This window comes from Orcinus orca, chromosome 15, assembly GCF_937001465.1.
Source record: "Orcinus orca chromosome 15, mOrcOrc1.1, whole genome shotgun sequence".
NCBI lineage: Eukaryota > Metazoa > Chordata > Mammalia > Artiodactyla > Delphinidae > Orcinus > Orcinus orca.
In genome coordinates this window covers 71,946,585-71,972,221 of record NC_064573.1, presented here as the reverse complement: position 1 = coordinate 71,972,221, position 25,637 = coordinate 71,946,585, and the positions used below count along the sequence as shown (strand labels likewise).

The 25,637-nt window shown below is 52.8% G+C and overlaps 1 protein-coding gene across 1 annotated transcript; it reads left to right on the top strand.

Moving 5' to 3' along the window:
• The first annotated feature begins 204 nt into the window (after positions 1–204).
• Positions 205–23,580, top strand: FOXN4 (forkhead box N4). Its single transcript, XM_004281382.3, has 9 exons — positions 205–524; positions 14,183–14,328; positions 17,309–17,433; positions 17,524–17,637; positions 17,945–18,072; positions 18,704–18,800; positions 19,703–19,910; positions 21,797–22,189; positions 23,249–23,580. The coding sequence occupies exons 1-9, from the start codon at positions 400–402 to the stop codon at positions 23,506–23,508; spliced, it is 1,596 nt and encodes a 531-aa protein (XP_004281430.2). The 5' UTR covers positions 205–399; the 3' UTR covers positions 23,509–23,580.
• The last annotated feature ends 2,057 nt before the right edge of the window (positions 23,581–25,637 follow it).

Here is a 25,637-nt window from a genome sequence, read left to right as displayed (position 1 = left end):
TTTTTTGTTTATTTTTTCCAAAGTGGTCAAGCCGAGCCGTGGTTGAAAACACTAGGCTTGGAAGGGAATCAGGTTTTTCTGATTCCTATTTTGCAAGTCCACATTATCCAAGACTTGACATTTGGATTCTAGAGGCTTCCTCTGCCCTTCCCCCATTAATTTGAAAGAACCTGGAATTTCATTCCATTCTCTTCATTTGCTTCTAAAGCCCTGTAGAATTGCCCTGGGAAAGTGACCTGTGACACCCAGGAATCCTCTAGTACTTTTTTTTCATTTATCTTTATTGGAATACAATTGCTTTACAATTTTTTTTTTTAAAGTGTTCTGTTAGTTGTTTGAGCTCCATCCTCTGAACTGTGGGAAAACTATGAGTTTTCTGCCCTGTCCACATCGTTGCTGATGGGAGCTTTGTTTTCTGCTTGTCTTTTCCCCAAGGAGATGATAGAAAGTGACATCTCATCCATGATGTCAGGAATTATTCGAAACTCAGGGCAAAATCACCACCCCTCTCCACAGGAATACAGGTGAGGGCTTCAACACTAACAAATGATATCTTTTTGAATTGTTTAAAGTGTTTATGTGCTGGTTACGGTTTCTGAAACTGACCAAGAACTATGGTTACATTAAATTCTGTGATTTTGCAGGAGAGCTAGAAGATTTTGGTTTCGAAGGTGGTCTCTCTGAGGGTGTGTGACTTGTGGCGTGGGGCAATGGGACCACTGAAAGCCTGCAGTTTTTTGTCCCCTCCTGGGTGAGAGGCTGGGCAACTGGGTAGATGTTAAGAGGACAATAGCAGTTATTGCTTCTCCTCCAGTGGTCTTAACAGGGCTCCAGGAAATGCCCCCCAAGAAAGGAAAAAGGGCTTGTCCAAGGTCACCAGCAAAGGGAGGGAGGAGGAGAAAAAGGAAGTATCGCAGCCTCTCTCCCTTGAGCCACTGAAGGGCTGCCCTGGTTCCCAGTGCCCCACCCACAAGGCAAGTACGGTGTCCATGGGTAGAGGGGGCACAGCCCAGATTGTGGAGTGGGGACAGCAGGGCTGGCCTGGGAAGAGCAGGCTGTCACGTCAGCTCAGCCCTGTTTCCCCAGCGGCTGTCTGACCTCCCGGAGCCATTGCAACTCACCAGCGGTGCCTTTGGCGAAGACCGAAGCCCCCAATTAGCGGGCGGCTGCTTCCCAAGGGCTGTGAGCCTGAAGGCTGCCTTCTGAGGCCCGAATGAGGCCACACATTCAAACAAATATTTGCGGAGAGACTGCTGTGGGCGGGGCTGGGCCCCCAGATGTGGGCCAGGCACACAGCAGTGTGTGGGCACCTACTGTATGCCCAGCTTGGGAGGCTGCTCAGATGAGCCCCCATTGTACAGGTGAGGAAACTGAGGCTCAGAAAAGTGAAATGGTTTTCCCAAGGTCGCACAACCAAAGACCTATGGGCTTCCTTTCTGCGCTGAAAGGGTTTAAATTATGGCAAGTGGGCTGGGGACAGCCTAAGGGTTAGGAGCTTGGCTCTGGAGTCAGTTAGAATCCCAGCTTCTCTGGTTGTGTGGACCTCTGAGCCTCAGTTTCCTCATCCATGAAATGGGGACAGAAATAGTACCCTCTGCATAGACTTGTTAGAAAGATTAAATAACAATTTTAACTCTATCTCTTGCCAACTATATGATCTTGGAAAAATCCTGGGGGTCCAGCTGTTCCTTTCCACAGGGATTCAGGGCTGTTTTCTTATGTTAAACAGCATAAACAGAAGGCAGAATAACAAAATAACAACAACAACAATAATAATAGCTGGTGGTTTCTTAACCCTTTAGTAGCTGCCTGCCCTGTGCCACAACCACCCTATGAGAGTAGCACTCTTGTGCCCATTTGGCAGATGACGAAACCAAGGCTCAGCCAGATTAAGTGACCTTACAAGATGATGCAGGTAGTTATGGGGACAGTGGGGACTCGAACCCTAGGCTGTCCCACCCAGAGGGTACCATGACCACCACCCCCATGCCCCACTGGTGAAGAGCGCATGGGGTTGGAACAGAGCAACTTTCTCCACCACCTCACAGCTGTGTGACCCTGGACAAGTCACTGCCCCTCTCTGTGCCTCAGTTTCTTCATCTGGGAAATGGAGCAATGAAAGAGCCCAATTTGTGGGTCACTGGGAGGATCCTGTGCTTTCATCTAGAAATGGTGTTCAGCCAGGCCTCATGGAGGGGAGATTTTATGATTATACAGAGACTCCCCCACCCCTTCCAACCACTCCCATTTTTCTCCCTGAATAATAGCCCAGGAGAAGTTTATGGGCTTCTCATTCCCCCTCCCACATCTCCAGAGAATGACTCTGAGGACCACTCAGGCTGCTAGTGCAGCCTGGTTCCAGCCCCCTTGCAGCCCTCCATGCAGCCGCCTGCCCCTCCATCCCCAGGGGCTGAGTTTGGCCGTTAAGCCTCAATGGCTGTGTGCAGGGAGGGTGGGGGGCGTAGCAGCTGGAGGCAGCTGCCCTGTCCCCAGGCAGCTGTCGAGAGTCAGTGGCCCGGCCTAGACAGCAAATGGGCAGCAGCATCCCGGCTGCCTGGGGCTGCGGATCTCCTGAGCAATGGCTAACAACAGCTCGTGCTCAACGTGGTTAGCTGCTTTCCCCTTGGCTCAAAACTAGGAGGGAATCCACTCTTAGGGGCACTAGGAAATAATGAGAGTTATTAAGCACTTACTGTGTGCTAACTCCTTATTTTAGAGGTCAGATCTAACAACCTCCTTTTACAGATTGGAAAACTGAGGCCCAGAGCTGCAAAAGGAGGCAGGCTGCTAGCTCCTTGGAACTCAGCTTCTCCCAGGGCCGTGCGGCTCCGTGGTTATCATTACAGAGCCTTGTGCCGGGTGTTTATTCCCCAAACCCTCAGTCCCTCCTCTAATAAAGGAGGTGACTTTGGGCAAAACCCTTTCCCTCTCTGGACAGTGGTTTTCTCATCAGTGAACCACAGTGCCAGACACACAGTAGATATAAATATGCATCGGATGGAGAGATGGATGGATAAATATCACATGAGAAATAGCACATCCACGGAAACTCAGGGAAGTTTCACACTCAAGTGATGACAAAGTCCTGTCCTGTGGACCAGGGCAGGCGGACACCACCTGCCTTTCCTCTTAAGCCTCCCACTGCATTGAGTGTGGGGGACGGTTTACCCCCATTCCAGAGTGGCTCCACCCATAGGTTGTAATCTCCTTGGGCGAGGGGCTCCATATGGCAGGAGCAGTGACCATCTGAGCATCTTTACAACCCTGCACCCTTCAGGGTGTTCAGGGTGGCCAGAATGCTCCTTAGCCCACCCTCGGACAAGGAAAGAGGGGTAGCCTTCATGGGGTGCAGTCCTCCTTTGGAGTCTTGTGTTTCCACCCCTAGAAACATGCACACAGCATGCCCACGCACACCAAGTCCTGAGCCAAGTTCTAAAAAGGAAAGAGTCTCTTTTCCAAATTCCTAATCCAATCATGTCACATTACGCTCACTCTTGGCCCGGTTGGGAATTTCTAAGCTTGCTAAAATGGCATTAGATTTTCTTTTTCCTGTAAACGGTCAGGAAAGATATTACAAATGATACGTTCGCTAAATAAACAGCTCCATGAAATGTTTAATCCCTTTTGTGTAAAGGTTGGATTGTAAACAAGAACAGTTGCTAACGATGTAACAATTTCTTACTAACCATATCTCCAGAAGGCAGGTAAAACCTCCTGGTTATAATAGCGGACGTGCCTCTCTGTACTGCAGGGATGCTGATCTGACACCCCACTCCCGCAGAGACAATATTTTCTTGGCAAACCCCTCCTAGTAGCCGTGAAAGGTCAGAGGAGAAAAGAAAGAAATGTGGTTTGAGTACCTGCCTGGTGCCCTTTCTTACAGGTTATCTGATCTTATCCTCACAATTTCCCTTTGTGGTGGGAATTCTTATTCCATTTTACAGATGGGAACACTGAGGCACAGAGATGTGAAGTGACTTGCCCAAGGTCACACAGCTACAAAGGGGTTGAGATAGGACTCGAACCCCAAACAGGTGTTCCTTCCACTGCACAATTGCTGTCTCAACTCTGAGAATTCCCAAGATAGGAAATAAAGGGTTAAATGTGGGCTCTGCCCTGAGAAGGCAGGAGTAGACAAGAGAGTTAAAATTAATGAGTGATCTCAGGAATCTATGCCATGGGTAGATACTAATGGCACTAGTCATTCCCGTGGATGGAAACACTGGGAGATGTTGGACTGGTCTGGGAGGGCTTCCTGGGGGAGGTGGTGTCTAAGCTGGGCAGTAAATGGATAGAGATTGGGGAACACAAGATGTGTTGGAGCTGAACTGGGCTGGACTGGGGGGGGGATCCCTCTTCCCTTTCCTACTCCAGCACGTATGGAATAAATGCCCACAGGGTGCCTGGCCCTTTGGTGGGTGCTGAACAAAATAGAGAGCCTCTCCATCCTTGCCCTCCTAGAGTGGAAAGACTAGAAACATGTATAAATGAATATACCTCATGGCAAAATGCTAAATGTTCTGCAGACACAACACAGGAAAGACCACCAGGGCTGGGGGTGACCAGGGAGGACCTCTCAGAGGAGGGAAATTTTAGGCTATGGCCAGAAACATGAGAAAGAGCCAGCTGTGAATGAGTGCATGGAACAGCATTCCGGACAGAGGGAACAGCATGTGCAAAGAGAACATAGAATGTTTGGGGAACTGAAAGATGGACAGGTTTGCTAGAGGAAAGGGGAGAAGGAAGGAAACGGCCAAGGACCAGATCATGGCAAGGAGCTCAACTCTTACTACCCCGATGGATTTTAAGGACAGTGACAAGTTCTAGTTCTAACGTCCCTTTTGAAAGGTTGCTCTGAATTCTGGGTATGAAATCCATCCATTCCACAAACACTTGCCTAGCACTCGAGCCACATACTGTACCACGTCCTGCAGTGATTTACCTACCCTGAACCAGGAAGCAGCCCAGGCCCTTTTATCACCTCTATTCTACACCTGAGAAAACTGAGGTTCGAAGGCATTGAGTCACTTGCACAAGGACCCCCATTAGGAGTGGAGCCAGGACTGGAATCCAGGCCTGCCCTGGGCTCACCCCATCCAGTGCCCTACTCTCCTGGCTCATCTTCCATCCCTCCATGGGATTAGCTAACATGGCTGATCAATTAAGGATATTGTTAATTAATGTTATCAGCTTGGTCCCCTGGCCAGTGCAGAATGGCAGCCATGGACTCCAGTTGTATCTCACTTTGCCCAAGGCTACCACAGAGTCCCCTGACCAGTGGCCCCATCACCATGGAGGCACCCTGCAGCCTGATCCTTCTAAAAATAACGTGATAATGGTTTGCCCTTCCTGCTTACGTCTTGATTTGTTTCAGCCATACTGGCAGAACATCGAGTGAAGAGGCTCCAGGGTGGGTGGTTTAAGTCCCACCTCCTTTGCTGACATGCTGTGTGGCTGAGGGGTATCCCTTCCTCTCTCTGGGCCTCAGCCATCCCATCTACGAAATGGGCATGACAAATAGCCATCCCACAGGCCGTCAGGAGACGAGGGAGATGCAGACCTAAGAGGGCTGGCAGGAAGGTGGGCATGCCACAGGGCGGACTCCCCCTTCTTTGAATCCCTAGGTCAATTAGAAAGTGCTCTCCTTGGAGAGAGGGAACTGTGTCTGTCTGCCAGAACAGGGCCTGGCAGGTAGGAGTTCAGGAAAAATTTGTGGAATGAAGCTGGTGCTTCCTGAGTGTCGGGTACTCTGCACGTTGACCTCCCCATGGAGCCCACTTTACGCTGAATCCATACTCTTCGGAGGATGTTGACACTAATCTGAACCACTAGCACGCAATACACATTGATGGGCTGGGCGCCCTACCTGAACTATCTCATTCAGTCCTTACAGCCACCAATGAGATGTGTGCGGGCGTTAGCACTCCCATTTTACAGATGAGCAAACTGAGGCTCAGAGAAGCAGATGACTGCAGACAAATCTCACAACTACTAAGTGACTGAGTGGGATTCAAAGCCAGGCCTGGTGGACCCCAGAGCCTACACTCGTAACCAACTACACTGAAATGCTGCAAAAAGAGAAACACGGGAGCCAGGGCCCAGGCTTTCTAGCTGAGATGGGCTCAGAATGTAGCATTACGGAGGGCAGGCCTGGGCCTTCTGATAAGCCCAGAACCTTTAGAGCAAAACTCGTTACAGGAAACACAGGTAAAGTGATAAGCATAGAGGAAGCACTTGAGAAATGGCAGCCCCATTATTGCACTGACAAGAAAGGGTTATTACTCTGATGTCGATTTTCCCGGGGTACCACCTGGCTCCTAACCAGGGTCTGCCACCTCTCAGACACTCCATGCTGTAACCCCCTCAGAATGGGACTGTACCCTTCAGCATCTCACTTCCCGGCAGAGGTGGGCTGCCCACCTCTACAGTCTTCCACCCCACGTGGCCCTGCAGGTGGTGTGTCCCAGTGGCCGCCTCATGGAGATGGAAGGGGTTCAACCATGTGTTCCATGTGTTCCAGATGGGGAAACTGAGGCCTGGGGAGGGTCAGGCTGGAGGTGCTGAGGCCAGTACCTGGCCAAGAGGCTGCTGAGGCAAGTTCACCTGGCTTGGCCTCACCTTTCCTATCTGTGAAAGGGGATGATGATGCCCTCTAGGGTGTGTGTCTGTGTGTGTGTGTGTGTGTGTGTGCGCGCGCACGCGCGCATTTTAATAAGCAGAAGATGGATGCGGCCGAGCTTTGAAATGAAGCGCCTCCTGTATGGGTGGGGAGCTGCGAGTGAACCCTTTTATTCAGAAGGGGACTCTGGAGTGCTACCTAGGTCTTTTTCTTTTCTTTTTGCCCCCAAAGCTTTCTATTCACTAATGAGGAGCCCCTGCTGGTGACAAATCCTCCACTTGGTTTGAGAAGGATGCATGGCCAGGGGTCCCCTTTGGAACCCTTGAGGTAATAGTTGAACCTGCTTTTTCAGGTTAAACTGAAATCAGATGCTTCATCTGATATGATGTTTAAATGGACTCTTAATGTGTTCTCAACAGCCCCCTTAGGGTAGGTGCTATTATTATTATTATTCCCATTTTATATGCAGGGAAACTGAGGCCCAGGGCAGGTGATGGTCATACAGCCAGGAAGAGGTCAGGCCCGGGCCCACCTGTCTTGGGGTTCACACCCGCTCCTAACTTTGGGGTGCTACTCTGCCTTCCTAGAGCCCTAGGACCAGTGGGACCCTGCGGGAACTTCTACTCTGCCAGTAATGCTTTATAGATGGGGAAACTGAGGCCTGGAGAGGGAAAGGGGCTTTTGCCCAAGATGTTAGAACTTTGGAAATGCAACCAGGGATTTAGCTGCAGACTGCTCCCCTGAGTTACAGGGTCTTTGTATCAAAAGGAACCTTGGAGGTTGCTTAAGGCTCATCTTTCATCCAACAGGGGCCTGACAGGCCATCCCTTGGCTCCTACTTGCATGCTCCCAGGATGGAGAGCTCACTACTTCATGAGTTGCCTTCTATGCAGCTCCAGTTTTTACAGAGTCCTTCCCCATAACTTCCTCACTGGTGGGTGGGTGGGGTGGAGGACCCTTTTACACCCACATCTAATAAAACTCAAACTTCCATGAAATCAGCTCCTTAAATGTCCAAATCCAAATCAAATGTCCAGTTGTCTTAAGGCAAGGTAGAAACGCCACAGATTGTTCCACCAAGATTGAAGAATGTTCCAGAAGGCTGCCGCCTAGTAGGATGCTTTGCGATGATGGGAATGTTCCACATTTGCACGGTCCACTATGGAAGCCATTGGCCACGTATGGGCACCAAGCACTCGAAATGTGACTGGCGTGACGAAGAAACTGCATCTATCATTTTATTTAATTTTAGTGAGTTTAAATTTAATAACCACCTGTGGCTCCCGTCAGGCAGCACAGTGCCTGGATTGTCTAGAACTCACGGAGCACATTTCTTCAACTGTTCCTTGTAGGGCAGGGAGAGAGGACGGTGGGGCTGTAATCAACCCAGGCTCTGGCTGGGGGACCCTAGACAGGCCTGTTTCTCCTGGGCCTCAGGGTCCCTACCTGGCAAATGGGAAGGTAGTAATGGTAACATACCTCCCTGATCAGGCTCTCCTGAGGATGACGTGAGATCAGTCACTTCCATTAGGGACAAGGTGCACCCCAGGGGCTCACTCACCCCAACCTGTGTCCACAGGCTGTAATAAGATTCAATTTTATTTAACTATAAAATTAAATAAAATTACACTGAGTCTTTCACCCCCGCCTGGGCCCCGGGGGCAGTGGGGGTGGGACATCTAGACAGCCGGATCTGTTTGCTCTCTTGTCCAATCTTTGAGTAATTATTAAGCACCCACTGTATGCCCGGCCCTGTGATGCGCTCTGGGTGTGTGGCCCCTGCCAGGGTGCAAGGGTCCTGCTTTAGCATCAGCACCCAGCAGCGAACTTGGCCCCTGTCCCGGCCTCCTCTTTGCCAGACCTGGGGCCCCCCAAGATCTGGGAGTGCAGCCCCTGTCCTCCCTGGGGACATCAGCCAGGTTCAGAAGGTGGAAGCTTGTGGCCCACTAAGGGGCTCCCTGGGGCTCAGAGAAATGGGGGCTCAAGTGAGGGGACGAGGACAGGTCCAGAGAAGGAGAAGGGAAGGCATCCTTTGTGAAAGAAGAGGAGATGCGCAGGCACAATGGAGGGTGCTGGAGGAGGTGGGGACATTTGGTACCCTGGGGCCCAGGGCCCGTCACACACTACACCCGTGTCAGAGCATGGGGTCACCTGAGCTGGCAGAAGGGTGTGGCGGGGGCCATGGCTCCCCAGCACTGGGCGTGTGGGAATTTCCTGGGCGCGGGAGCATGGGTTAACTGCTTCCATCCCCGGAAAGCCTGGCTCAGTGTCTTTAAATAGTGCTGACACGGGGGACACAGGAATGATGGGTGAATGAGTGTGTGGGACGGAGACGGGTCTGCAAGAGATCTGGGGGCCCTGGATGCCGCATCAGAGAGAGATGGGACAGGAGAAGAGGATGGACATTTGCTAAGAGCCTCTTGTGAGCGCTTTGCCTCTGTCATTATTACCCCACTCTGCAGACGAGGAAACCAAGGCTCAGGAAGGTTTGGAAGCAGGTCTGATGTCACCAGGCAGGACAGTTGGGGCCAGGACTTCATCACAGGGCACCACTGACACAATGACAGAGAGAGAGAGACAGAGAGACATACACAGAGACAAACACAGAGATACCAGCAAGGAAAGAGTGGGAGAGAGTCAGAACAGAGGGACGGGGGTGAGATAGGAGCGGGGGCGCGGTGGGGAGAGCGGAGGGAGCAGATGGAAGGAGCTGTGTCTCTGAAGTTTCATAGTTTCGTTCTCCTTGTAGCTTCCTCTGGAGTGACCCTGGGTGGGGAGGCATCAGCGACATGGTGACCTGGGGCTGGCTCTCCTCCTCACCCAGAGATGCAGAGAGTGAGTAGGACAGGTCTTGGGAGATCCCAGGGCGATGGGGCTAGGTTTGCCTCTTCCTTTGCATTGCAAATATCCCATCATGTTCCAGCAGATGAGAAACCCACTCAGGAGACTGACACAGGGTGTCTCTGTCTCTGTCTCTGTGTCTGTCTCTGTCTCTCTCTCTCTCTCACACACACACACACACACTCCAGGGAATAATCCCAAACCCTCGCAGATGACAGGATGGTTCACAAGCCACTTGGCCTCCACACCAGCAAGCCAGTCCCAGGCAGGGCATAAGATGTTACAGCGCGTATTATCACTTGTGCCCATTTTATAGGTGGGAAAACTGAGGCTAGGGATTAAGTGCCTTTCCAAGGGCTATGGCTCAGAAGCCATGGTGGCTCCTGAACCAAGGAGGCTTTCTCTTGTCACAACTGCCAAGGATCCCATGGTTTATGCCGCTTAAAATGAAGCGCTAGGAGAGCGCAGGAATGGGGCACACGGGGGCACCATGAACGAGGGCATTCTAGGCATTGCTAAGGGAGAGGTTTGGGGGACCTTTACATGCCACCGTGGACAGGGGGCTTTGTGCCTCTTTGCAAGGGCAGAGGAGGGTGGGAGAGGAGACAGAGATGGTCAAGGCCCCGGGCCCGGCAGTGGGTACGGGACACTCCCATTTAGGCCCTAGAGCATCACCTCCTGGTTCCTGTGACACACAGTGAAGAGGTGCCTGGATGCCAGGTGAGCCTAGGGGGCAGCAGGACATAAGCCAGGCTTCGGGGCCCGCAGACTCCATCACAGAGCTCTGGGGCATCCACAGCCATCTCAGGAGACCAGCAGGGCCAGCTGGGCCAGACACGTGGAAGCAGGCATTCTGGCCTGAACTGGAGGGGGGCCCAGACCACCCTGGGATGCCTGAGGCAGCAGGGGAACAGGACCTGGCTGCCCACCCCCAGAATGAGCAGCAAACCCCCAAGAAGGGAGAACGGGGGCCAGGCCTGTGCCAAAAGTTGAACACACACTGGCTCATCTGATCCCTGCAACAACCCAGGGAGATGTGGTCTGTTCCTCTCCCATTTTCCAGATGAGAAAATGGAGGCTCAGGGGCCGGAAGTAACTTGTTTGAGGTCTCACAGACGGTGGGGGGGGGGTCCATAAGGACTTGAACCCAGATCCATCCAACCAGAGCCTGAGCTGTGCCGAAGCCCCTGCCACACCCGCTCAGGGCTGCCCTCCCCCCAAAGCTTAGGGAGGCACTAAAACACAGCTTCCCAGGCCCCACAGCCCCAGGGTGGGATTCCAGGGTCTGGGATGGACCTTGGACTCTGCATTTGAACCAGCCCCTGGGTGATGGTCATTCACACAGCCCCAGTTGAGAGCCCAAGACTCAGGGTGGGGCATCTGCCTGAGAGGATATCAGGTTCTCTGCCTGTGGTGCTGCAGGTACAGCCCAAGATGTCAGCAGATAGACCCGAATTCGAGTCCTGGTCACAATTTTGCTTTCACCAGTCTGGCCTCAGTTTCCCCATCTGTAAAGTGGGGCTGTCTGTTCCCTATCCCTGTCCTGAGGCTGTCTCAAGGACTCAAGGGGGCAGAGGACAGCTAAAAGTGCTGGATGTGACAGTCACTGTCAAGCAGTTCTCTGGGTTGGTGGCCTGGGGTCAGCCTGTTTCAACTGGCCAAGCAGGCATTTAAGTAGTGCCACTGTGTCCTGGGCTACAGGGTGATGGGGGGGCTCAGGGCCAGCCCTCAGTGAGCCAAGGGACAGGATGTGGGCAGAGGGATGGCAAGGCAGGACTCACTGGCCCAGGGAGCAGTCAGGATGCAGAGGGTCGTTTCCTGGAGTATGACATTGGAAGCAAACTGCCTCCTTTCTCTCGGCCTCAGTTTCCCCATGGGTAAAATGAGGGGTGGGGTCAGGTGATGTCTGAGGAGACTGGCATTAAGAGGCCAGAAGACAGAGTTTGAAGTGAGCCTCCAGGGATAGGCACAGTTTGGGTGGGGGAGGAAGAGCCAAAAGGGCTTTCCTAGCATGGAGGTGGGGCCATGGGGTGCTGGGGCTGCTGCTATGAGGGAAGGGGAGGCCCAACAGGGCTTACAAACAGCAGGGAAAAAAGAAAAGAACGATCAGAAGAGCACCATTAACTCAGCCCCTACCACACGTGCAGCTGTGTGCTAAGCAGTTACATTATGTGATTCTCACTCTGGGGGAAATAAGCTCAGAGCATTTGTGAGCTCGGGGCCTCAGTTTCTCCATCTGTAAAATGGGCACATCATGCAGCCCAGCATCAGGCATACAAGAAGTGCTCAGTAAGTGGAAGCCGCTAGTGGTAGCTGCAGCAGGGGAAGGTCTGTGTGACCCCAGAGCCCAAAGCTTTGATATATTTCCAGTCCCCTGAGGACTTGGCTAATATTATCATTAACATTAATATTGATATTAATGACAGCAAAGTCAGACATGGTTCCAAGTCTTTTCATGCAACTATATGTTTAATCCTCAGCATACCCTATGTGATAGGAACGATTATTTTAGCCCCACTTTACAGATCAAAAACTGAGGCTCTGTGGTCATCCATTTACAATGCTTGGTGTCAGTTTATTTATCTCTTGTAAAAATAAAATACAGTGCGTGTGTGTGAAAAAAAAAGTGATACGAGAGAAAAGAAAAAAAAAGGATATAAGGTCTTTCTAAGGTTACCCAATTAACACTGTCTCTCAGTCTTTGTATTAATACTCCACCTATTTCCTTGTGCATTAAACTTATAGTTATTTATAAATTCTTAATAATTGTTTTTGTGTAGTTCACAGCTTTCACAATCATTAGTTATTGTGGCATATTACTTTTGTAGTAATAAATATACATTATTTAAAAAAAAACAAAAACAAAAACTGAGGCTCAGAGAGGTTAAGTCAGTGGCCCAAGGGCACACAGGTAAGTGAAGATCAGGAGTAGAGCCTAGAGTCCAAGCTCTTAACCAACACATAATCTAACAGATTCACCCTGCCGCCAGAGATCCTGCTCTGTGGTGATGCCCAGGAACCTGGTGTGTTTACGAGTCCCCCACCATTCAGGGGGCTCTGATGGGCCCCCCTCTTGAGAAACCTGCCACCAGGGCCTCATTTCCACTCCTCCCTGAGGCCCCAGCGCCAGGTAGAGCAGCAAGGGCACTGGGGAGCCACAGCAGGTTACTGAGCGGGAGTGGAGCTCGTACCACCAGATGCTGGGAGGTCGGCTCGCCGTGGGGTGAGGAGGAGCCTGGGTGGGGGCTGGCCAGGCTCCCCCGACAGCTACAGCGGGCGGCACGTCAAGCCCTGCCCCTCAGCCTCACCCCATGGTCTCCACGGGCCTGACGGGACAGATGGCATCGCCCAGGCCTGGCCTGTGGCTGTCACTTGTCCAGATGAGTTATGAGTGGGTCAAATGGGCGGCAGCCGGGGGGGCTGTAAAAACAATTGCAGGGAGACCCCAGTACAATGGGAGCCACGTGCCATGGGGGCAACAGTCGTTTGTCACACAATGGGCCGCCAGGGGACAGCAGCCGGGCCAACTGCTGCTACGGACACGGACCAGCCGAGTTTTCAAATCGTTTCCAGGCCCTGTTTTCCTACGAGGCAGCCAATCACCGGGGCAGCCGGGTGGTCACCTGATGCCAGCTTGGTGGGCTGAGGGCCCAGGCCCGGCTACAACCGAGCAGCGGGTGCCATGGCAACGCTAATTGTGGCCCTAAAACACAAGGAAAGAGAGAGCAGGAGAGATGGGAAGGAGGGGGGAAGAGAGACAGAGTGAGGGAAGGAGAGAGAACACAGGCCTGAGGCAGCCACGCAGATGGCAGGAGCGGGTGGAGGCTGATGCCCCAGCTGGGTCCACGGTCACGTGCATGAGAAAACCACAGGCTGCGTCCCTCTCTCTCTCTCTGAGGCCCCAGGACACCTAGTTTTGAAACCTGGAGTTTAGAATTTGGACGATGGGCCTCTGGGCAACAGACCAGAAGGCGCCTGGCCTGCGGGGCCGCAGGTGTGCTGGGTGTGGCGTGGGCTCCTGGCCGGTTTGCAGCCACATTATAACACGGGCAGGATGCTGCTGTGAGGCCCAGGGCCCTGGAGCTGTGGGGCGAGCATGACTTCAAGGGCACCGGGGAGCCGTGGTTACCCCAAATTGGGGTACCTGCCTGCTGTCCTCGATGGGCAGACTTTTTCTTTCCATAGAAAGCTATGCTTTTGCTTGTGAATCAGTTGAGGGTTGGTGGGTGTGGGTCCTAACTGGAACCTCCAGGGGCTGCCTGGGGTCACGGTGAAGAGTTCAGGCTGGGCTCCCAGCCCCACCCCTTCCTGTTCCGTGTGGCCTTGGGCAAGTGACTCAGTGCCCTGAGCCTCAGTTTCCCCATCTGTGAAATGAGAATAATAATAGCACCTGCCTCATCAGGTGACTGGGGTGTTCCGTGGGTTAATACCTGTGAAGGACGTGATTCAGTACCTGGCACATAGTAAGTGCTCGACAGACATTAGTGCTTATTACTTGGGGGTAGGGACTGAGTAAGACGTGTTAAGTGAATAAAGGAAGGGAAGATTTGAGGGTGTGCGATCTGGCTGCCAAAGGGGGATCTCTGGGAGTGGGCAGATTGGAGGATTAGGGTGGCTTGGGGGAGGTGAGAGGCTAAAGGGGGTGATTCCAGAGGTAGGCGAGCGCCCCAAGAGCTGGCCTGAGCTCCCCGCCCCTGCCCGAGCTCCTGCCCCTCCCCGCAGGCTCCTGGCCGCCACCAGCAATGATGACCTTCCCGGGGACCTGCAATCACTGTCGTGGCTCACGGCCGTGGACGTGCCGAGGCTGCAGCAGGTGACGAGTGGCCGTGTGGACCTGGGTGGCCCCAGTGCGCCACACGCGCACCCAGGTAGGCGCGGGGGCGGGGTGGGGTGGCGGGGGAGGGGCGATGCCCAGCGCTGCCATCCACCACTGTGTGGCCGTGGCCAGGTCACCCTCTCTCTCTCTGGGCCTCTGTTTCTTCCTCTGTAAAATGGGACTAACTCTACCTTCCCCAGGGGGTTGTGGTTTGTTCATAGTCATCACTGTGTGCCAGGCGCTGTGTGAGCTAAGTGTTCAGCAACAAATAAAGACAGACCTTCCCTTACCCCTGTCCATCTTGAACACCTAGAGCAGTCAGCAAACGATGGTCTCCGGAACCAAATGCAGCCTGTGGCCTGTGGCCTTTGCGTTAAGAATGCTTCTACATTTTTCAAGGGTTATTAAAAAACAAAGAAGGCAGATGACATGGCTGGCAGAACCTAAAGTATTTGCTGTCTGACGCTTTACAAAAGTTTATTTCATTTACCTCTAAAAAGTAAAGAAGTACTTTGAGGGGGAGGAGAGATAAATTAGGAGTTTGGGATTAACATATACACACTATCACTGATTATATATAAAATAAACAACAAGGACCTACTGTATAGCACAGGGAGTTATACTCAATATTTTGTATAACCTATAAGGGAAAACAATATGAAAAACGACATATATATATGAGTCGCTTTGCTGTACACCTGAAAGTAACACAACGTTGTAAATTAACTACGCTGCAATTTTTTTTTTTTTTGGTTGCACTGGGTCTTAGTGGTGGCAGGCGGGCTCCTTAGTTGTGGCCCGTGAGCTCTTAGTTGCGGCATGCATGTGGGATCTAGTTCCCTGACCAGGGATCGAACATGGGCCCCCTGCATTGGGAGCGCAGAGTCTTATCCACTGTGCCACCAGGGACGTCCCTACGCTGCAATTTAAAAAAATGATTATTAAAAAAAATTTTTTTAAGTACTTCGACTTCTTCCAAGAAAGTGCTGAGCTCAGGACCTGGCACACAGTAGGTGCTCAGTAAATGGCAGCTAGTTGCAGTCAAAGCAAGTGGATTAAATGTTTAGAGACACAGAAAGTGTCAAAGAAAAACAGTTAACAAAAACAATCACTGCAGTGCATGCACTAGGCAGCCTTCCTTCCCCAAGACGGAGGATTAACTGTACACAAACACTGGGTTTGCTTCTGTCCTCTTATGAGTGGTTCTCAAGTTCCTATATTTTATAAAGCTATATTCTTAAAATAAAACACAGATGCTACAGGCAGGAATATATTGTTCTCACAGACTTCTGTATTTCTGTGCTAAAATTAATGGAATCAGAGTTTTAGATAAGTGTAATTTTCTCTCCAGCAGACCAAGTGGTTACATCTGAATTGAATGCCTGTCAGTGATCAAAAGAAACTCAAAAAATGGACCAGAGAGAGGCTTTTGCTATTTAAAAATAAATATGCCGTGGTAATTTTAAGCCAGAAAAAAAAAAATCACCACAGTACATTAAAAGTACCCGTAGTTGAAAAATTAATGCCTAGGAGTCAGTCTTTCTTTCTTTCTTCCTTTCCTTCCTTCCTTCCTTTCTCTGTGCTGCGTGTGGCATGTGGGAATCTTAGTTCCCCGACCAGGGATCGAACCCACTCCCCCTGCAGTGGAGGCACAGTCCTAACCACTGGACTGCCAGGGAAGTCCCCAGGAGTATGTCTTTCATTGGACAAGTTGTTCTTGGCCAAGTAGCAGGGGTCAGCAAACTTTCTATAAAGGGCCAGTAAATATTTTAGACCCTGTAACCCAGATGGTCTCTGTTGAAACTTTCCAACTTTGTCACTGATGTGCAAAACCAGCCATACACAATATGTAAGTGAATGGGTGTAGTGTGCCAATAAAACTTTATATAAGAAAACATGCCGTGGGGCTTCCCTGGTGGCGCAGTGGTTAAGAAGCCGCCTGCCAATGCAAGGGACACTGGTTCGAGCCCTGGTCCAGGAAGATCCCCCATGCCGCGGAGCAACTAAGCCCATGCGCCACAACTACTGAGCCTGTGCTCTAGAGCCCATGAGCCACAACTACTGAGCCTGCGTGCCACAACTACTGAAGCCCGTGAGCCTAGAGCCCATGCTCCGCAACAAGAGAAGCCACCACAATGAGAAGCCCGCGCACCACAACGAAGAGTAGCCCCCGCTCGCCACAGCTAGAGAAAGCCCGTGCGCAGCAACGAAGACCCAACGCAGCCAGAAATAAGTAAATTAATTAAAAAAAAAACGCTGTGGGCCAATGTGGCCTAGTGGCCAATAGTTTGTCAATCCCTGATCTAGAACCCCAAGGGACAGCTGTGTGACCTTGGGTGGGTGCCTTCCCCTCTGAACCTCCTTCCTCATCTGCAATGAAAAGATAATAAAACTGCCCTCAGAGGGTGTTGTGGGGACTCGACGCAGAGAGTGCCTCGCACACAGTAGAGGTTCCGCAGATGCAAACTGTGAGATAAGAAAGCCCCTCGCTCCACTGCCCACCCCCCGCGCGCCTGCCGCTGTGCCACGTGTTTGGAGCGCTGAGTCACATCAAACAAGGTCCTGGCTCTCAGGGGGCTAAGGATCTGGTCAGACGGAAGGACAAGGCAGACAGACCAAAGCACAAAGGATGAGCCCAGGTGGCAGCCAGAACTCAGAGGAGAGCTGAAGGCCCCAAGGCGGGACCACCTTGTACGTCAGCTTTGCTGCATTGGAGGCGGCTACCTGAAGTCAGGCTGGTGCAGTGAGAATCTGATAGATGCGAGGTCTGTCACAGGCCCAGCACAGGAGAAGGGGGCACATCTGCTATCCCTGAGCTAACGCTTGGCAGAAGAGCAGATAGGGGCCGGCAGCTGGTAGGAACCCACTCTCCCCCACTATACCCAGAGAAGTAATTTGTCAAGTACCTACTATATGCCGGGCCCCAAGGGTGGGGGATGGCTCCATTCTCTGCAGGTGCCCAGGGACTGGGCTGTCCCTGCCCGCAGCCACCATTCCCCCAGCCTGGGCATCTCTGTGCTTCCTTCATCCAGGTGCCTTGGCCAGGGCAGCTGACCTGCACGTGGGAGCCGCCGCAGGTGCCCTGCTCCATGGCCCAGCTGGCATGGCCCCCCAAGGCATGCTGGGTCTGGGTCACCTGACCAACCAAGGAGCCAGCGTAAGTGCCACCACAGGGGTCAGGGAGGGAGGGGGGTGTCCGACAGGGCTGGAGTCCCCCTTGACCCTCTGTCTCCTCTCCCGGCCCCAGCAAATGAACCAGTTCCCTGTGGGGGGCCAGCCCGCATCCAGCCTGCAGGACCCGCCACAGCTGTACTCTCCCACCTCCCAACCACAGTTCCCGCTACCCCCGGGCGTCCAGCAGGTACCGGGGGCTTGGAGGGGCCCTGGACTCAGGGGCAGACACTCCTCACTTGGACTGGCGAGGGACTGTTCTGAGCCTCAGTTTACCTACATGGAACATGAGAATAACATGCTTCACCATGTCATGGGGTTGTTCATTCGGCTCCCCCGAAAACCCTGCGGTGGGCGGAGACAGGATGGTCTGCTGGGGTTGTAAACCCTGCATCTGGCTCTCTGAGATGGGGTGGGGCGGGGTCATCGTGAGTGACTGATGCTCTCTCTCACCGTCTCTCTCTCTGCCACTCTTCCCCGTCCCCACCCGTGGGAAGTGCGCTCCTGTGGGCCTGTATGGTTCCCCGTTTGGGGCACGGCCTCCCTACCCCCAGCCCCGCATGGCTGTGCATTCATCTCAGGAACTGCACCCCAAACACTACCCCAAGCCCATCTATTCATACAGGTGAGGTCCAGGGGGGCTGGGGCTGTGGGGACCTCAGGGAGGAGAGGGGTGAGGGCTGCCTTGAGGGCACCTCAGACAGCTGGGTGTGGTGGCCCAGGCTTCCAAGGGGGAGGTTTCGGGGAGTGGGGGACCCCCAGGTGGGACCCGTTCGTAGGAAGGACCGTCATGTGGTCAGTCAACCCCCAGGGTTGAGAACCCACCCCAGACACAGAGCCCAGCACTCCACTCTGTCACTCACAAGCTGTGTGGTCTTGGGGAAGTGGCTTGGCCTCTCTGAGCTTCAGTTCCCTCTGATGTAAAAAGTCATCAAATAATAGTATTATGTACCTCACAAGATTTTGGGGAGGGGGGTAAGCAGCCTAGTGAAAGTCTAAAGGCCCATTAGTTATGGGAAATGGATAGAAAGGAGGAAGAAAAAACAAGGTTTCTCAAATCGGTACCAATGGCTGAGCTCAGGGTCAAGGTCAGCGGGTGGGAAAGACATAGGGCCAGGAAAAGGTATCAAGAGCTAACACTATGTGTAGGGGCTGGTACCAGTAGGATTAAGCAGGGCCAGCTTCCTGGCAGAGGAGGCTTAGGCTGTCAGCCTGAGATGACTTCATGCCTGGCCTGCCCCACATTTTGCCTCCAGCTGTCTGATCGCCATGGCCCTGAAGAACAGCAAGACAGGCAGCCTGCCTGTGAGCGAGATCTACAGCTTCATGAAGGAGCACTTCCCCTACTTCAAGGTGAGGGGCCCAGCCAGGGTAGGGATGTTGGAGTAGCTCTGGCCTCTCCCTGGCACTGCCAGAACCCAGGATTGGCCCCGGGCCAAACGGGACCACCCTTTTAGTCCCCTAGTTATGTCCATAGATACCTGCAGTGTGCACTCACACAGACATGGGCCAAGAAATCCAGAAACAGAAGGGGGCATTTGAGCTGGGCTCTGATGGATGAAGAGGAGTTCACCAGGCATCCCAAGGGGCAAAGGGTAGAGGGCCAACCTAGTTATTCAGCACAGATTCAGTAAAACATAATGATGCTAAACAGACTTGGTGAGAACCTTTGCCTCTCTGAGCCTCAGTTTCACCCTCCGTGCCTCAGTTTCACCCTCTGTAAGATGGGGAGAATGATACCCAGCTGGCAAGGTTAGTAAGGATCTGCATGTAAAGGCACTGGCAGCTCCTGGCACCTGGTTGACCATTAGTAAGAGAGAGACAGAGAGAGAATAAAATGAATAGGGTATGAGGTGCATTGCAATATCTGGTTACCTAACAATAAAGTATGAGCATTTATAAAAATGATCAGCATTTAATGCACTCAACCAGTTATCCACATATTAGCATCACCTTGCTTGCTTCCTGAGTGGGAGAGAAAGAGCGGGAGATCTGGCAGCCCTGGGCCTTGTCCTCATGTCTTAACCACTGCCCAGAGCTAAAGTGCAGCTGACCCATGTACAATCAGGGCATGGACCCTCCCGTTTGCCACTTTGCCCCCCTGCTCTCTCTTGTCTTCCTGACTCGAGGTTGAGCATTGGACACTGACATCGTCCCCCTGCCCCTCTAGCCCTGAGTCTGAGATCCCCAAGGAGAGAGAGGGTTCAGAGGGGCGTCCCTGCAGGGGTCTCCCACAGGCCCACTTCTCCCCACAGACGGCTCCCGACGGCTGGAAGAACTCAGTGCGACACAACCTGTCCCTGAACAAGTGCTTTGAGAAGGTGGAGAATAAGATGAGTGGCTCCTCGCGGAAGGGCTGCCTGTGGGCCTTGAACCTGGCCCGCATCGACAAGATGGAGGAGGAGATGCACAAGTGGAAGAGGAAGGACCTGGCCGCCATCCACCGGAGCATGGCCAACCCCGGTGAGGCCCGGGTGCCCCGCCTCACACACATACACACACACACACACACACACACACCCGGCATCCTGCCCATCCCACAACGAGCCCAGTCACCGTGGCGGGGACATGGGTGCCTGGTGACCGTCCCCCCTCCCCTCCCCTGAATACACGTCTCCTCTCCATCCCTACGTGGTGGCTGGTCCATTGAAGGGTCTGGTCAGAAACGTGAACAGCTGTAGAATCTCGCTAACAACCCCAGTTTCTCCCACAGACATGTCGAACGAAACACCCATGGGAAAGCACGGCTTCCTTACCTTTCTTACCACATCAGTACAGATTCCCAAAGTAACAAAACAATAATACCCAGTGTGGGCTAGGATGTGGAGAAATCAGCATCATCATGTACAATTGCTGGGAACGTAAGCTGTGAAACTTTTCCAGGGCAAAGTAATGTAGCGAAAGCTTGCAAACTTGGTCCTCCAATTTGGTCCACTTATTCTACTCATCAAAGATTTGATCAAAAGGTTTAGGAACAAAGTTATCCATCATGAAGTGATTTCTGATAGTAAAAAATTGAAAGCAATCTAGACATCCTGCAATAGGGGATTATTTAAATAGATATAATGTTATACCGTGCAAGTATTAGAGATAAGAATATTTTGGGAATATAAAGAAATGCTCCCAATACAATAAGTGAAAAGAGGCAGGTTATGAATCAATATACACAGCATGGTCACATTCTAAAATTCTAAAATATATCCACACCCATTTGTGTTTATGTGTGTGTGTGTGTGTGTATACATATATATACATACACACACACACACACACACACACACACACACACACACAGACTGGAAGAAATATACCAAAATCTTTACTGTGAATGGAGAGACCACTGAAAATTTTTATATTCTTCACGTTTCTCTATTTTCCAAATCTTCTACCCTGTTCGTGAATTACTTTTAGATTAGAAAAAAAATATTGTACCCGCTTTTTTTTTTACTTAAGAGATGGAAGCTGGGGACATACAAGTGACATATGAATGGAAAGAGTGACATGGGAGGCTAATGCCACCCAGCCTTAGGAATATTTGGCCTGGCCCTGTGAATGTCATCGTGTTTGAGGTTTGAGTATCAAGGGGGATGGGAGTCTAGCTCAGAGATGAACAATTCAGTAAGATGGGGAGAAAGACCATAGCAGGATCCACTAGGCCCTCAGCTGAGAGCTCCGGGGTCTGGTTCGAGATCCAGGGCCCATCCTGACACATATTTGGGGTGACGGCTAGGGCAGGCCATTTCACCTTCTAAATTCCAAGTGTCCTCATTTCTAAAATGCGTGCAACCCAAATAGATCCTGGGACCCTAGTGATCCAGTCTCAAAACTGTGTTGTAGTCAATGAGATACAAGCCAACAACCAAAAAGAATTCAAGAGTAATTTGCGTCTTGTTCTATCCAAGAGCATTAAGGAGGATCCGAGTTTCGATCCACAGCAACGCTTCATGTCTCTTTAGCAGCAGGGAGTGGCTAGGACCCCTTGTATGTTAATAAATTTTGTCCCAATCTCGTGGGATTTGTAATCTCTGCCTTACCTCCCTCTCGTAGGGCTGTGATGAGGTTTAAGTGAAGTCCTAGAGTTACGGAATTGTCCTGTAAAACACTGTCCCCATGGAAGGAGCCCATGTTATCTGAGACTCCTCTCCTCAAAGTCCCTATGCAATCTGTGATTTCATTGCACTTTCACAACCCTGTGCACAGTGCGTGATGCCATCTCATAGATGAAGCGGCTGAGGCCTAGAGAGTCCAGGAGGCTTGCTAAAATCACTGGGATTTGAATCCAGGCCTGGGCTCGGGCCCAGGAACTGTAGGGTGGCTTCTGATGAGTGACCTCTCCCACTTGCCTGCAGAGGAGCTGGACAAGCTGATCTCGGACAGGCCAGAAAGCTGCCGACGCCCTGGCAAGCCAGGGGAGCCCGAGGCCCCCGTGCTGACCCATGCCACCACGGTGGCCATGGCCCACAGCTGCCTGGCCGTCTCCCAGCTCCCACCCCAGCCACTGATGACCCTGTCCCTGCAGTCGGTTCCCCTGCACCACCAGGTCCAGCCCCAGGCACATCTCACCCCAGACTCTCCTGCCCCAGCCCAGACCCCACCCCTGCATGCCCTGCAGCACCTGAGCCCCAGCCCCCTCCCCCAGCCCACCGTGGGAAGGGCGCCTGTGGACTTCATCAACATCAGCACCGACATGAACACCGAGGTGGACGCCCTGGACCCCAGCATCATGGACTTCGCTCTGCAGGGTGAGGCTGGAGGAAGCGGGGGAGGGGAACAGAGGGGGGAGGGGCAGAGGGGGGAGGGGCAGCCCGAAAGGTCAGGGAGGGCAAGGGAAAGGAGGGCGGTCTGCATTTACCCCACAGCGCGTCCCTTCAGAAAACACTTCCCAACCACCTGATCCTAGCAAATTCCAGCAAGCATTTAGTTAGCACTTGCAGTATACCAGGCCTTGTGCCCAGCACTTCAGAGGCACCATCCTGCAACAGTCCTGGGAGGCCACTGCCATTTCGTATTCCCATTCTGCCGATGAGGAAACTGAGGCCAAGAGGAGTGAAGTCACTGGCCTGAGGTCGCCCGGCTAGTAAGTGGCAGAGCTGGGATTTCAACCCGGGCCTCTCTGACCCCAAACTTTCAACCAGGAACTGCTTCAACCTGCATGTGCCAACCTCGTGCCAGGTCACACTCTGACCCACATGGTCATCCTCAATCCACGGGGAACGAATGAATGAATGAGCAAGGGGAGTTCAGGCTTCAGTGAAGGTTCATAAGTCATTCATTCGCTAACACTGGTGGGCCTACTGTGTGCCAGCCAACGGCCGAGAAATCCTCTGCCCTCAAGGAGTTGCGTGTCTAGTGAGGGAACTGGACGAGGTATCAGGTTAGTTAGTTAGCAAGTTAGTCAGTTATAGCTGTGAAATGGGTATGTTTGAACTGCCCTGCTTCTCCGCCTGGATTATCGTGCAGTTAAAACGTGCTGGGAAAATCATGGTTTTGTCCCCTGGCTTTGACCATGATGGTACCACTTAACGAGGGCCGAGCGTTTCCCACTCATCGCCTAGTTTCAGCCTCTCAATCCTAGGCGGTGGGTTCTCTGATCATCTCATTCCCTCCCGAGGAGCCCAAGGCTCTGAGATGGTAGTGACGTTCCCAAGGACGCCCAGTGGAGAGGGAAGGGCCGGGAACGCTGGCTCCTCCATGCTGTCCTGTGACACGTGACTTTAAACACCACACGTGGTCTCTACCTCAGCCCTAAGACAGCCTTCGAACTCGGGTCCGTTTGACATGAACGCTCTTGTCTTTGAAAGGGAACCTCTGGGAGGAGATCAAGGATGAGGGCTTCAGCCTGGACACACTGGGTGCCTTCGGAGACTCCCCACTGGGCTGTGAGCTGGGGGCCTCGGGCCTGACCCCCGTCTCCGGCGGCAGTGACCAGTCCTTCCCAGACCTGCAGGTGACCGGTCTCTACAGCACCTACTCGACCCCGGACAGTGCGGCCACGCCAGCCGTCACCTCCTCCTCTCAGTACCTGGGAGCCCCGGGGAACAAGCCTATAGCCCTGCTTTGAGCCCACAGCCTCGCCTGCCCCAGAACCTGGGCCCAGGAAGGATGCTCACCGAGCCGGGTGTTCCTGCAAGAAAGGCCCCTCACCCTCCCACAGGCCTCTGAACGGTCGCTGGGACTGCTGGCCGACAGGGCAGTAGCTGCTCTCCTCCCTGACCTCCACGGGAAGTTTCTGGGGCCTCCCCAAGTCAGGAGGACAGAGGAGAGCGGACAAGCATCCCCGCCTCCCCCACTCTTGACGCTTCTCTGAGGCTTGAGATGCGAGGCCTAGCCGAGCTGAGAACAAGGTCTCTCTAGACTGCTTCCCCAGTCTGGCTCCCAAACAACCTGCAGCCCGCTTTGGGACGCATTGGTGTGCCATGCAAACACCCCAGGGGGAAGGCCTTTAATTTATTATTCTCCTAGGACGAAACACCTGCCTTAGCCTCCGGCGGACAGGCCCTGAGGCTGGGAGCGGGGCTGGCAGACCGTACAACTTCCCTTGGACTGGAGCAACTTGAACTCTGAACCAGGCACCTGCCCCGCTGGCCTCCGGGCCCCCTTCTCCCTTAGTCCGTTAGGGTTTCACAGAGCGAATCCCTGGGCCATGCCGGCCACTGTGACCCTGCGAACATTTATTTATATTTATTGGAGCACGTCCAGGCCACTTCTTCAAACTCAGCCCGTGGCCCCTGGCACAAGACTCTATGGTCCCTCCCGGCAGCCCAGCGATCCTAACTCCTAAATTACCCGCGCACCACGTCTCCAACTGGCTCTTCAGCTCTTTGCGGCCTTGGGCTGCTTTTTAGAACAAGCAAGCACTTTTGATACTGGGAAACATCCTATTTTTTAAAATTAGAGACCAGATATTTTTCTAACCGTTCAGTCATGATTCGAATCTCTTGCCACGTGTACCTAAAAAGAGAGACACCCTAGTTTTGAGCGCTGGGGGCTTCAAGTCAGGATGGGAATGGGAGGAATGGCAGGGGGCTTTCTGTACTGGAATTGAAGACACCCCTGATGGAAAGAAAGTAAGCTGTGAACCAGGTAAAACTTGACCCACGTAGCGAGTGGGGCTGTCGAAGCCGCAATGCAGAGTATTCATGGGTACTTTTTGGCCTGTCTCACTGCCCCGTGACCTTTTTTATGTTTCTTTCCCCCCTCTTGGTGCCAGTTACTGACTTTCCAAGTGGCAGGTTCTGCAGACAGTCGGGTTAGAGGGGACCCAGGTGAGTGGGCTGGGACCAGAGGAGGTAACCAGGGATCGGCCTACGGCAGCAGCTTATACCACTGTCCTGACCAACTGGATGTTGGGTTCCTACATCTGGGAGTTCCTGAACCCTAGAGCCAGAATTTTCTGATTCATCCACAGCCACCTGGGAGGCTTGGTGTTCAGGCCTGTCTCAAAGGACCATCTCTAACGTCTTCCTAATTCTGGAACTTTCCACCAAGCATCACCATCGTTACACACAGCTCAGTGCTGCCCGTCTGACTGGCACTGCTCAGCTGCTTTGTGTGACGTGACCTGCCCCCCGCCGATAAGATGTCTGAGTCATTAAGGAAGACGCGTGTTCGGGTGATGCCAGGACTGTGTACCATTGTGGTGGAGAACCGTCTTCTGTCAATAAAGGCTGAACGCAGCTCTGTGGCTTGGGTGGGTGGGTGGGGTTGACGGGGGAGGGAGGCGTAAAGGACAACAGCGCCCCTCGCCCCTCACGGCGGAGACACCCCCCTTACAGATGGGAAAACCGAGGCCCAGAGAGGCAACACTGAGCCCAGGTCTTCTGATGCCAGGTTCCCATTGTGCCAGACACTGGGAGGACTTTGTCGTTATCGGTAAAATTAGCCTGGCCGCCGGTCACCATCCCATGGTGCCAGGCTCTGGATGGGCATTCGCTCAGGCAGTGATGTGAACCCCGCTTACTGTTCAGAAGGCGAGGCTCAGAGAGGTTGGGTAGGACTCGGGGTCCAGTGAGGAGGCAGGACTGAGTCCGTGTGTGCCAGGTCCAGAGCCCGAGCTCAGCAGCGCTCCCCAGAGCTGGCTCTTGGTGCCCGCCTGGGGTAGAAGGCAGCAAGGTGGGAGGAGGGGGCACCCTTTTCAGCACCAGGCCCTGCGTCAGTCACTGCTGTCAATTAGCTCATTCCATCCTCGCT

Coding starts and splice junctions, on each gene's coding strand:
- FOXN4 (XM_004281382.3), top strand. CDS start 400: ATGGGAGCTTTGTTTTCTGCTTGTCTTTTCCCCAAGGAGATGATAGAA. Junction 525..14,182: donor CCCTCTCCACAGGAATACAG/GTGAGGGCTTCA, acceptor CCCTCCCCGCAG/GCTCCTGGCCGCCACCAGCA. Junction 18,801..19,702: donor AGCACTTCCCCTACTTCAAG/GTGAGGGGCCCA, acceptor TTCTCCCCACAG/ACGGCTCCCGACGGCTGGAA.